The 14,334-nt window shown below is 34.4% G+C and overlaps 1 protein-coding gene across 1 annotated transcript in view; it reads left to right on the top strand.

The window, feature by feature from the left end:
• Positions 1-13,702, top strand: part of LOC149793464 (peroxisomal biogenesis factor 19-like) — a 63,458-nt gene extending 49,756 nt beyond the window's left edge. Inside the window, exons 7-9 of the mRNA XM_089967457.1 lie at positions 1,841-1,885; positions 5,524-5,594; positions 11,338-13,702. Of these exons, the coding sequence (XP_089823583.1) occupies positions 1,841-1,885; positions 5,524-5,594; positions 11,338-11,341 (120 nt within the window). The 3' untranslated portion in view covers positions 11,342-13,702. The remainder of the gene's footprint in view (positions 1-1,840; positions 1,886-5,523; positions 5,595-11,337) is intronic.
• The last annotated feature ends 632 nt before the right edge of the window (positions 13,703-14,334 follow it).

Genomic DNA, 14,334 nt, shown 5'->3' on the forward strand with positions numbered 1-14,334 from the left:
TTATGTAAAAAGAATATGCTTCTGTTGTGGGTTGGTTGAATTTGAAAGTGCCTTTCCCCTGTGAGTACATGTTTTACTGGAAAATCCCTTAACCCATTTCAGATGTGATAGGATTCCAGCTGTACTTTACTTTTTCACACTGGATATGATTCTGGTTGTATGTTCACTACATTCCATCTACCATGCTGTGGAAGTGTGCATTTTTCTGTATAATGTGTCATTATTCTATATGTACTCTTTTGAAAAGAAGGAAATAAAGGTAGAAGGTACACAACTGCTATATTATGCAGTGACTGCATCAGTTTAGGAAAAGAAATAGGAAACATTCACTTTAAAAGTTTTAACATGCAGAGACCAAAGTGGTGGTCATTACTGTGATTTTAAAATCTTGTCCTATGAAGAGAGATTGACCATCATTACTGCATTATCTCAGGTTGATACAACAATGATTGAAATAATTGTCTATTCCACACAACTCCTTGTCTTATTGGGCTTCAGTGTCAAGCGGTTACAAAATTTAACTGTTTGGACCAGGTAATTAGTTCCGGATAAAAACTCTCAAGCTAAAGACCAAACTCAAGGGTGATTAATGTGTTGATTAGTTGTTAATCTCTACCTGTCAGCTACCAGCTTTTGGTTAAGTGGATTTTCAAAATTGCAATGCCTCATGGACTAATCTCATGACCGTGTGTATCATAATATAATTATCATTTCTCCCAATTTTCTCTTTGTATCAATTTAAAAATCACTTGTCTTGAGAATATATTTTATGTTGAAAATATTATGCACTTTCTAGAGCTTTCAGTATTAAGCAGATTTTTATGAATAATGGTGAATGAGGCAGATATAAATGTATGCATAAGTTTAGAATTGTTATACGGTAACCGTTTAAAATGATATTTGATGCATATAAAAAAATGCCAAATGTCAATTTCAAACAAGAGAATATAAATATATTTGAAATGCTAAAGAAATGTTTTGATAAAAGAAAGGCAAATGAAAATGAGGAAATCAGCAGTGTAGCCAATTGTCTATTTGAATGTCCAAGTGGTCTCTTACTTGCAACTGGACTTTTTTTAGAAAGAAAGAAGTCTAGATCAACAGTAGAATTTTGTAACAAAGAAAGGTGAGGAAAGGAACAACAAAACTTTGATTAACTCTGCAGAAGCTCTCAGAATAAATACAGCCTTTTATGGAAGAAAGAATCTCATTATAATTACCCCCTCCCCCCAAAAACAGCAAAAGCAATCTCAAAGAAATTAAAACGTAATGTTAAAACAAGATCTTTTAGGTCTCCCCACTCCAAATACTTAGCGCTTCAAGTATTGGGCTAAACTGGCTCAATTAGATGCACAAGTCAGTTTATGGAAATGTTCTTATTAAAAACATTTTTACTCGGGGAGGGGGGAGAAAGTGCTAGGGTCAGCAACAAACAGGGACAGTCAGCTGACCAGAAACACATTTTCTTTGACCTTATTATATGTCTGTATTCCTTGGAAGAAATGGATAACTTTTCAACGAAAACAAAAAATTACCTGAATGACATTTGCATGTTTCATCAAAAGATTGATATTTTAAACACGGTACAAAAATTGTCATGTATAAAAAATAACATATTGCTAAACCAATACCAGATTAAGAAATAAAGGGAAAAAGCGTTAATGCTACAGATGGTGTGTGTGTGTGAGTATGGTGGTTTTTCTGATTCCGTGTTTCAGAAGTTGCATTCATGATAAAGCAGTCTGAAAGAAGGAACCAGTCTAGAAATCAGTTTGTGTCATTTTAAAACAAAATAGTGGTAGGGGAGTTCCATGAACATAATTATCTTTTTTCATTGCAGATGCAAGACCTAGGTCAGCCACCGGAAGATATAGTTGGAGATATGGTGAGTAGTTAGAAATGATAAACCATTTTTATCATTATGTAATACAGTATTATCCTCAGTATTTCAGATAATAAAATTGTATATCATAACACCAAAATAACTACATAACAGTGCTGTTGAGTCTAGGAATATCTTGACAGCTATGTGGTACTGTACCGTCATTTATTTTCTAGGGGCTCAAATTTCATGGTTTTGTAGAAAGAAAAAAAATTTCTACAGTATTTAATTTGTAGTTTTGTCTGTCAAAATGTGCATAGTGATAAGTATTAAATGTTGTGTTTTAACCACAGGAAATACACAAAATATAGAATACAGAATAAAACTAAGGTGACACAAACAGAGAACATATAAGAACACAAATCCACCTTATATGTAGAGCATCCACCTTGGATGTAGAACATCCACCTGGGATGTGTAGAGCATCCATCTCGGATGTAGAGCATCCACCTCGAATGTAGAACATCCATCTCAGATGCAGGAGGTCACATGTTTGAAATCTGGCTGAGTCATACCAAAGATTTATAGAGGGAATTGTGCCTTGTTTTGAAATACGAGATGTTATAGTTCAGCTGCCGCGAATTATTTAAAGCAAGAAAAAGAATGGCACAGTGTCCTTTAAATAAGAAAGTCAGAGCAAGAAACACCTTTCAAAACACATGTCTTTGCCCCCTCCTACAATTAAATGGCCTCTCCCTAACAAAGACTTAACTTCAGCGGATGTTCTTCATGATCAAAGCAGTGGCTATTGTAAACACTGTTATAAAATATTAGCATCAAACGAAGCCATCTACACTTGGCACGTTGTATTTAATAGCTCCAATTACGGTATGATTATTCATAAGTTTGGTAATTGCTCCTAATTATTCGAATTTCAATGAATTGTTGAAATTAATAAGGTGGAAAATTTTCAAATCTTAGATGCCCGTGCTCAGAGATTTTAATTCCCAACAAATGTATGGCATTCTGCTTGGATATCTCCACGTGTATTCAGTTGTTTGTTCATTCTTGTAAGGGAAAAATATAAAAACTATTCTTATCATCATAGAAAAAGTAGTTGTATGGAAAGGATGTGTCAATAAAGTAATCGTAATAAATTGATATAATTCTTATAATTATTTCGATGGAAATGTAAAATATGTAGTTTCCTGTTTGTGACTGTTGAAGCATTTGAGTAGCGAGCAAAAATAAAAGAAACTTAAACAAAAAAACGTACAAACTAATTACTTTGAATAGTTTTTGCCATGTTCTTTTGTGTGGTATACCGCTTTGTAATTTGTTACTGTGGTCGAGTGAATAATGTGTGATACCACGTCATTTTTTATTTAATTCGTTATTAGATTAATTAGGATTAATTACCAAACTTCTGTTGTTAATGATGGGACCATAATTTGCGCTGTTAAGTGAAATGCATAAAATCGGATGGATTTTTGTTATAGAAACGCACCTTTCCAAGGCAGAAATTGACTTCATCTTCTCATGCTAATATTTTTTGACTGTGTTTACAATGGTCACTGCTTTGATTCTACAGAACATCTGCTAAGTCAAGTCTTTATTAGGGAATGGCATAAACAAACACCGACTATTGATAACCAAAACTTACTAGCCCATCGGACTATTAACATTATGAAAGTTACTAGTCCGACAGGAAATCTGCTAGCCTCAGGCTAGCGGACTACCGTAATTTCAAGCCGCACAATACAATACTTATGTGCTATATCAAATGATGTAACATCCATAAAAATAACATTTAATACAGTTGTATCATGCTTTACCAAATGATAAGACATCCAGAAATGTGTTATATGATACAGTAATAATGTGCTATATCAAATGATATACCATCTATAATGGTGTTTTGTGATACAGTAATAATGTGCTATATCAAATGATATACCATCTATAATGATGTTTTGTGATACAGTAGTACCACATATGAAAAAAATATGGCATAGACAAAGGTTCCATATGATACACTAAAGTACCATGCTCTACCGAATCATAGGACAGCCATACAAATATTGTATAGTATAGTAGTACCATGCTATATCAAATGTTATACCATCCATGAAGGTATTATCAGAGCACCATGTGGGATAGGTGACATTTTACATGCTTTTCATTGTCACTTTTAAATGTCTGATTGTTCCATTACCAACACTACCACCACCACCACATAAAGAATTACATCCATTATTCTGTGAGTTAGTTTTGTCCCATTCACCTTAAAAAATGTGCAAAATGTTAAAACATTTGTCCAGCAATAAAATATTTAAAGCAGTAAATATAACATTTTATACAGTGCACCTTGTATGGTTATCCATTTTGCATCTGTGAATTCCATAGGAGTCATTGATTATGCTGTAAATTTCCTGGTGAAGACAGTCATCAAGAAGACTGAAAAGTGGTCATAATTGGGAGGACAGGTCTCTTGTATGTCACAGGGCGTACCAGTTGAAACTATTATTGTTTTACTCATTGGTATGCATAAATAGGTGCAGGAAATTTCAGCAAGGAAATATAGAATGTTGAATTAATCTGCAAATGTCTTCATAAACTTCAATTTGTCTGTCTTTAATGGATAGTATATACATCTTTCAAGAAGTTGATACACATTGATTAATATATGATGCATTAACAAACTGATGTTCAGCATATGTGTATTACACAATTTTCTTGTCTTACCTTAATTCCTGTTATTGGGGAGTGCTTTAGGCACCTGAGAGAGATATAAACAAAGACAAATTTTATTTAGAGCTGGTTTGCATTCATATAATAAAAACCATTGACTCATCAGAACTGTGTTATTAGATATAAATAATTAATGAACAAATAACTTTAACAATGATACACACATGCATAGTAATTTAATTATATAACTAGTTATTAAAAATCTTGTTTCTTTGCTCAAATGCCTGTCTTTCCCACAAAAATGAAAGAAAGAATGATTTCTGTTTGATGACTCAAGGCAGAGAAACGTAAATGTTTGATTTTTAAATTATATGCACCATTAAAATAAACCTTCCTAATGACAAGCAATTGTAAACATGAATATGCACATGCACACAGAATGCACACCTATACAGGAAGTGTTTATTCACTAAAAATTATATGAATTGAATTTTGGTTGTCATTGGGGGTAATGCACTAAAAAATAAATATAAGCAAAATAATTTGACCTTGAAGAAAGTTGTCTTAATTTGAGAGTGGTTCCGTTTTGAGAATGGTCAACTATTAAGAATTCATAATGGTAGGGGTTTTCCTAGATTAGAAAAACAGTTTCTCCCTGTGATGGCTGATGGCCCACTTTCCTGTATAAAGCAAGACAAATTTAGATAAACAAGGTGCTAGTTGAAAATTGTATGGTACACCAAGGATATTTGTAGGGATGATTATCACATCATATTGTTTTGGGATTGAAACAAATGGAATATTTGAGTTGGTTAAATTACCATCTTGTTGTTATTATTCATTAAGGATTGAAAGTGAGTTTGACTGTACATGTTATGCTGTTCTCTTTCATTGATACTGGTCCATCCAAGGGAGAGTATTAGGAAGAATTCATATAGTATTTAAATCATTAAATCTTTTGAAAGGAACACATGTACTCATCAGATGTGTTTTTTCAAAATTATTTTCAGGCTCCTGGATTAGAGTTTGATGAAGATGGACTTCCCAAGATGCCAAACTCACCGGAAGGCTGTTTGATAATGTGATTTTGCTTTATTAGAGTTATTTGTTAATTATTCAATTATAATTTTTCATAAATTATTAGGTAAAATATTTGATCATTAATAAGAAGTTTTATTGCCTAATTTATTGCGTTCTTCCTTTATACAGAAGAGAGAGTAGAGTGAGAATGAGGCAACAAGATGGTATGAGAATATTGTTATAATTAAGAAATATAGTTAATGGAGAGAGAGAGAGAGAGAGATAGAGATGCAAACAACTGGAAAGAAAGACAAGAATGTATTGCAGAGACAGTTAAGTCAGAGGATTAAAAAGAGCAAACACTATAAATCAAAGACAAGAAAAGATTTTTTTATGAGCTGAGAGTTTTAAGGAGAATGAATATTTCATTACAGTGATTCCTTATTTGTTATTACTTTATACGACTGTGTTCATATACAAATATTATTCAGCTGCATTTAATATGATATGGAATAATTAGTGTTGGGAATTCTTATGGTAATCATATCAAATATGATATCTATTCTGGGTCTTTGGTCTTTTGCTTATTTTTTTCTTATTCATCATATGCAAATTCAGAAGTGTACAGCTGTTTATACAAAATGGAAAATTGTTGATCCCCTTTCTTTTTTCTTGCCTACACTCAGTTGAACTGAAATTAGTACTTGATATGAATATCATCCAGACATTTTGTAAATATTTTTTTTTCAAATTTTAGTTAACCTACATGAAATTAAAGGAGAAATATGATCATATTTCAATTTGACCATCATTCCATTGTATGACTGCTTCAAGAAAGTGGGGTTCTGTTCATTCATCTATACAAACATGTTGCATTTGTTCATCGATCCTCCTTATCTAGGTCACAGCGCTTACTTCAGTACATCTGTTGTGATCAGACTTTCATTGTGTATTGTGTGAAGATGTTAAGCTGCATGGATTGAATGGGTCACTGTGACTTGCATTTCTTTGTTCGCTTTTCCTGACATTTATTAAAAATATTGTCCAGACAGTTATTCATATAGCTATTAGATGACTACCTAACCGTGACCTACAATGCAGGCCTTGTTCAACATTGCCGAAAAAGTTCTTACTTATGCCACAAGCTGGAGTGAACGCATGCTTTTGTACAGCCTTAGTCATCGTTACTGTTGTTGGTAAGATTTGTTAATGGATATATTTGTTAAGATATTGTATTTATCTTCACTGCCATACCTTTGTTGTAGTGTTATGAAATTGTTAAGAAATTCTAATTGCTTATAATCAGAGGAATATTTCATTTCTACCAGTGTAGGTCATTGTCACAAACCTGTTTTTGAAATGCTTATTTTTTCTCCATAAATTCACATTATTAGAACTGTGCAGTATTTTAAATAGATTTCCTGATCTCGTAAATGTTACAAAATAAAATTCTGCTACCTCTCAAAATGATGCTCATCTGGAAAGATAAAATTTGTCATCTTCCTATAAATGTAATATCGTACAGATGAGGGGAATATAGTCCTTCAGCTGAGCTCACCTTGGCCACCCATATATGATATTTTATTCAGTTTAAGTTTTTACTATGATATGATGAACATCCCATTGCATTGCCTCTCATAGATGAGGCACTTTGTCCAGGAGATGACTACTTAGCTGTTAGCTTTGGGGAATTTTCATCACAGCTCTTCAATACTTAAGTGGAGATGGTGGCTGATTTTGTTTGCTTCCACATGTTGGCAGCCAAATGTCCTGCCTGCTTAACCAGGCATGGCCAGAATGTATGTATGTCCATGTGCATGGGGTTTGATACTGACCTTGTATGCTTTTAGTTTCAGCTATCTATGCCACCTGGCACTTTTGCAGTTGCTGACCCGCCAGCACAGCGGGATGGCTGTAACTTAACCAGAAGTCCATATAAATGAGTCATGCCACAAACAAACAGACTATTTTGTTTATGGCATATTACATACACCTATGCATACATTTCTTTCGATGATGACAACCAGTCCTCTGTCCAGCCACACAATCCATGTTGGTTGCCTGGTTACTTTCATGGATTATTCTATTGGTATGTACTGCAGTGTGTCTGCGGATGATATCATCTCTAAGGTTGGTGCGTTACTGGTATACAGTTTTCATATATTCTAGTTCATTACATTACATGTTTGTTTTCAGCATTGGTACAGTTGATTAGATGCACCAAGTGAGAGAAAAAACTCAAATCATGGCTTCAGTGGACACTTCTGACATGTGCCTTGGATGTACTACATAAAAATAACAAACAAATCATGGCTTCAGTGAACAATTCCAACATGTGCCTTATGTGTATTACATGTATGTCATATATAACTAGATTTACAATTTCAGTACCTCTGGTCAGTCACCTATCCTGCAGCCTAATGAGCTAGCCATCCCAATGACACAGAATGTCTCAGTTGCCAATCCACATGTTCATTTGACGGGTAAAATATTGATGGTGTATCTTGTTTTTGCATGTACCCACTTTTGTCCCATTCCGCTGACTGTGATATGTAAGACTGGAAGCTCTGCCAGAGAACAACTGTACCCACAGTATGTGGAATTTCTTATTCAGCTGGCTCAATCTGATTTTGTATTAGAAAGGAGTTCAGTTATGAAGCAGTAATTGAGGAAATTTGCTGCATTTTGTTACCAGCTTAGTTGCCTATCATTGTTGTCGGCAAGTCTTGAGTACAGTGTAAAGGCCTTGCCTACAAGGTAAAGGCTTTGGTTGATGCATGTTATAAGGATGAGCACCATCCTTCCATCTACTGATGCAGTCAGTCAGAATTAGTTACATCTCCTGATTATCTGACAAACAAAATCTAAGACCATGGGGACTCCAAGGCCTTGTTGGAGATCCAGTAGACAACATCTTCATCTTCCTCTGTTATTGCACCCATTTGGACATGTACCATACAGAACTCCTTAGCTTAAATAAATGTTACAACAGTGAACATAAGGACTGGTTACCTTCAAGATCATGATAATTATCAAGTCAACGTTGTCAATAGCTGTGGTGTGGTATGGACATTTTATTCACACATTTTAGTCTTCTATGCCTCCCACCCATGTCCATTGCACAGGTTATCAAGCTATCAGAGTCAGCTTCCAGTAGTGAGTGGTTCTCCATGATCAAACTTTTGAATTTTCCAAGGATACTTTATGGCAGCTGCAAACAAGCTTCACCATACCTTCCTTTACATGTACCAATTATGGATATGCTGTCGTAGTAGTGCCTCTTTTCTGATCATATTTCTCATTGAATGAATATCATTACTGGGATATAAAAAAATTCTTTCCTGCACCAGTGGTGACACAGACAATGGTTTACTGCAGGAATTCCTGTGGAGAATCTCCAACTTGATTTTATGGTCTGTATGAATGTCACTTCACATCGTTGGGGAGCACCACCTCACAATGGTCAGCAACATCCTGGAACCAGAGGAAAGGCCCTTCACATCAGTCATCTCATAATAAAGCACAATACTTTTAATGCCTGAAAGAATCAATTTTTGTTCAAGGATAGTCCTGATATTATCTGACAACTTGGTGGCATCATCGAATGGGCAGTAGAAAGGAACTCAGTCATCATACCTGTTCTGGTCTAGGATTTTATGTACTAGTCTGGTGTTCCCAGCACGAGAGTCAAGAGTGGACACATTCCTATCAGGCTGACTGTCCTGGCTAACCTGTGAAAATGGGCCAAACTAATCTTGGTGCCTTCACCCATGGATCTTTCATCGGATTTGTTCACTTTGGGGACATCCAGTGATTGATCTCTTTGAAATGAGGTGGAACCACAAACTGTCCTGCTACATTTCTTCAGTCCTCATCTTTGGACTTAGATTTAGGATGATTGTACAAAGTATAATCCAGAAAGTAAGGGGCCTAACATGCAAAGTGGTTTTGATTGACCATCTAAAATGGGTTAAGTCTTGGGTAAATGACCTTTTCAGTCAAGCGATAGATAACCCCAAGAAAATTCAAGTGTTGCCCTACCTCCCCAAGTGGCTTTCTTAGTAGGTTTTTCACCTCTACCCAGATAGGCTCATCCTACATGCCCAGCTATTGTCAAGTGACCTTTGTTCAGAAAGCTTTTTGCTCATTGATATTGGAAAGTATCATATGGACCAGAAAACCCTATACTTTGATAGTAGTGGTACATTTTTCAGTGGCTGGTACATTGTCATCTTTTGCATGCCTCGATCTCTCTGATTCTTTGCATTTTTCTCTGATTCACCAAGGAGAAGCTATCCTCTGTCACTTATCAAAGGCTTCTGCTTACATCATACTGGTGGGGGAATGTAGGTCATAACATGGACTTTCTGCACTTGCTGGCCACTTTAAGCAATAATCTATACAGGTCACTGTTTCCCAAACAGAACCTATTATTGTATTTTCACATGGTGTGGTGTTGATACATTCAGGTTCGTTATTAGAGCTTGCTGAGCTACTGCTTTACATAATGTGTTTTTTTATTTACCCCTTGCTTTGAAAAGCAGGGTGAGGGTGTTGCATACCTTATTGGTGGATCTCCATTTCAGATTGGATGGTTGGGTTGTCCTAATGATGCAGTTTGGCTCAGTAGCCAACACCACCTGAATGTATGCAGCAATTAAAGGTGGCCATTCACTCACTCTTTAATCAGAACATAGATGGCACTACATGACTGTTTTTGTAATGGCTGGGAAACACAACATAACTGCTCAAACTTTGGCATCTTGGTGTGAGTATGTGGTACACAAAGTGTTTTCTGAAGCTTCACAAGACCCGATATGTTTTGTACAGATTTCAGCACATGACATTTAAGTGACATCTTTGTGCATAGCATTTGAACTAGGGTGTTTAATCTGAGACATGACTGAGTTCATCTGGCAGCATTACACATCCGATTTTTTTTAATTCAATTTTTGATAGATGGTGTCTCTTTGAAAGGAATTTAATCTTGATGGGTACAGTTGCTGTGTGCCAGACAACCACTTCATGACAGCACAGACTCACATTCATTTGTTGCTTTCACTGCATCGACATGAAATTTTCCTTATAAAAAATGTTTTATTTTTCATTACTTGAATATTAATATATTAGATGAACTTTACTTGTACTGTCTTTACATTAGGTGAGCAGTTTTATTCTTCATATATAACATCTAGTGGTATTTCCTTTGAAAGGAATCTGGATTATAGATTGGATGTTCAAGCATTTCATCTTCTTGTTGGCTATTTTCTGAATGTTAATATGATCAGGCAATATACTTGACAGAGAAAGGAAATTGTATAGTAAATTATCTTTGCGAATAATATGCTGATCACGTTATAGTAAAGCCTCTGCTATTATGAGCAACTTCAGTGGGGTTTTGCTTAAAGGTCACCGTCCATACTCCAACATTTTCCTATTTATATCAGATTTGCATTACATGACAAAAAGAACAAAAAAATTATCAAGTGTAAAGAAGAAATAATAATTTAATTACTCGAAATAGAAGTATAGAACGCTGTTACTTCCACTTAGTTACGATTTCCTACCTATAGAGGACACAACTGGAAATGGCGTATATTTATCCCTACAAGACGAAGTACATGCTTCTTGTTGTCGAAAAATAAAACACTGTAAACTATGAATTGGGAATATTTAGATGAAACTAATGAAAACTAATTGACTTTTCAGCCTTATATCGGTATGCATGCATGAAGCACTAGATTTTGTCGCTTTCAAAACTGTTCCATTGTTTCAATTTATTTTCAAAATTCCCGTTAATACAGGTAAAAAGAATCAATGGTGGCTTCCCTGCATTGGCGGACTTTATAAAAATAAAAGAAAGATGAAAGAAATCGGCACAATTAAAGAATCCAAAGGAACCAGACTTGACTTCCTTTTGTCGGCCGACTTCAGAATAAACAATTGGCACACTAAAAAGATACCAAAGTCAAGATTCCATGGTTGGTTTGCATTGTAATAAAATAACCTATGTATTTGATATCCTGTCGGTAAGTTTAAACAATGAGTTTATTGCTCCCTGCTAGTTATGGTTATCACCCGGGCTTCTATATGTTTGCCATATGTAATCATAGTTGATGTTTGCAGGGCAAATAGTATACACAATAATAACTTGCTTTAATAATACTTTTGTAACCCATGCTAGACAAAAGATTATCATTCGCACTCACACTGAATGTATTTTAAAATAATGATATTTTTATTTGCGAAATACCGATTTATAGTTAACCTGGATACAATACAATCTGGGTCAGTTTGCAATAAGTAACTTATAATGCATAAATGGCAGGTGCCTTCAAGCAATCGGGTGATACTTTCGTCTCATTTGCAATTTTGTTATTTCACATAAGAGATACACACTACACTAAGGATGCATACGCAAGCCGGCATCCGCTACATATACGAAGTTCCTGGATATATATTTTAAAAAGAAAATAATTTTCGCATGATGAAAAAAAAAGGAATATACGATAACAGTGAACGGTTATTTTTCTTTAATTTTATTTTCAAACAAGTGTATGTTTTTCAATTTATTTTGTACCCTGAGTGTGTATGTGTGTGTGTGTGTGTGTGGGGCACAAATTAAACACAAACTTATTTCCTTTCTAATTTGTACGGAATAATGGAGCAAATATGATTGACAATATTGACCAGTAATGACAAGCTTTCAATGTACGTGCGCAAAAAATAAGACAACTTGAAAAATAAAAACAAACAAAATTAAATGATAAGAGCTTCATATTGTGGCAACAAAATACTGACAAAATGCTCATCATTATTCTGTCTCTGATGTGTAATCTAGTATGTATTGTATGCAGCTGTGTTACAACGTGAAACCTAAAATTAAGTATATTTGTTATAATCTCATGTACACTACCCTTAACAAAATTTATACATATTATGTAGAATATTATCTGTTACATATTTTTGTTTTATAAATGATTATTGATAATTTGACCGGAAGACTTAAATTGAGAATGTCGTTGTGCAGATGCATATATTTTTTAGCATAAAAATGTATGTAAATATTTTAATTAGAACAAGTAAGATATGTCAGTTTGTGTTTTATCTCATAAATATGTATGTTATGAAGTATGTTTATTTTCTTTCAAAGAATATCAAAATAGTTTGTTTAAATTTATTTGTTCCCCCTAAAACCTATCTTACAAAGCATCTACTTTTTTGTTGGAGAAAAAGAACGTACAAACTATTTTGTTAAGTTTGGCTGAATTGTATTTCGAGTTGGGCCAAATTGTCTTTGGGCCAAATTCACTATAATCCGGCATAAATGATACAACTTTCCCATCCCACAGATTGAATACACTTTTTTCTGGTAAACATGGTTTTTCGGAAAAAGAAAGAACACTTTTTTCCATCATCACTCTTTTGGTTACATCCGAATGCAACACAGTGCACCACATCTGCTGTACAAAAGCACGATCGTATGCTATATCACATAGACATTTACGTGGGGAAATTAAGCACTTGTTTGGCTAGATTGAATAGAAGGGATACATGTACGTCATATCCGGTTTTGGCACACGGAAACTACTGATTGTTTGCGGAGATTGCCGAATATTTTTTTCATTTTATAAAGCGGAGTTTTAAGTCTAATTAAACATTTGTATGGTGTGCATACATAACCAATACATTTTGTTTATAACTATAATAATATCACACATTTGTACAATATAGGTGGCAGGTGACCTTTAAGATTAACTGAATAATAACATCGGACATATGGGTGGCCAGTTAATGGTGTCAAGGGAATATAATCTCAAAGAGTTTCTTCCCTTTATATTTACTTGTGTGTGTGTGTATATATATGTATATATATATATATATATATATATATATATATATATATATATATATATTAACTGATTATTACTTACAGAATCTTTTCAATTTTAGCTTTCAATAAATTATAACAGCAACCTGCTATGCTATATATGTATGAGAAGAAGACGAAAACCTTGTAATTATTGGAGAGTTGGATTTGAGAGGTAGTGGAGTTTATTTGCTAATATTATTATGATTAGGTCAGTATTATCTGAGAACACAATTTATGTTTGTGGCTTGTTTGCATCTGGTTGTGTTTTCCCATTTAAATAAAAGAAATGAAACTAGTTTACTTGAAGTAATGCTTCCTTTCCATTATTTAAAAAACATGACTTGAAAAGAATTGTCTTTTTCACTCCATTGTTGCTTATTTTCAATATTGGACTTTTTGATAATCTTCTAGCATGCCAGTGAGGACATGATAATTTTGTGTCCTAAAGAGGTTACTGTTAGAGATCACACAGGCCACAGAATAATGTATCATGAGTGAAAGGTACATACCTCGTCATTTCCATGTGTCATATAGGGACTTGAAATGAGTTCATATTATAATCTGTCCTAAAATAAAAAAATATGTATGTAATAAATATGTTATTACGTTAGTATAGGACCGCTCCGGTGGCCTAGTGGTTAGAGCATCCGCCTTGGATGTCAGTTGTCGTGGGTTCGATCCCCGGCCGAGTTATACCAAAGACATGATGCCCCAGTGCTAGACATCACTATAAACAGCCACACTGCAGACATCAGTGAAATGACTGAATTTTTTTTAAAGCTATATTAAAAGTCCAAATCACACACAGACACACAAACATTGGTATAGAAAATATGAACTGTCCTATTTGTTCAGCTGTACTAAACTCCGACCATCATGCAGTGTTTTGGCCGAGGTTGTGAAATCTGACAACAGGCATCTAGTTTTG

The sequence above is a fragment of the Sinohyriopsis cumingii genome, chromosome 8, assembly GCF_028554795.1.
Source record: "Sinohyriopsis cumingii isolate HCF-2022 chromosome 8, ASM2855479v2, whole genome shotgun sequence".
Lineage (NCBI taxonomy): Eukaryota > Metazoa > Mollusca > Bivalvia > Unionida > Unionidae > Sinohyriopsis > Sinohyriopsis cumingii.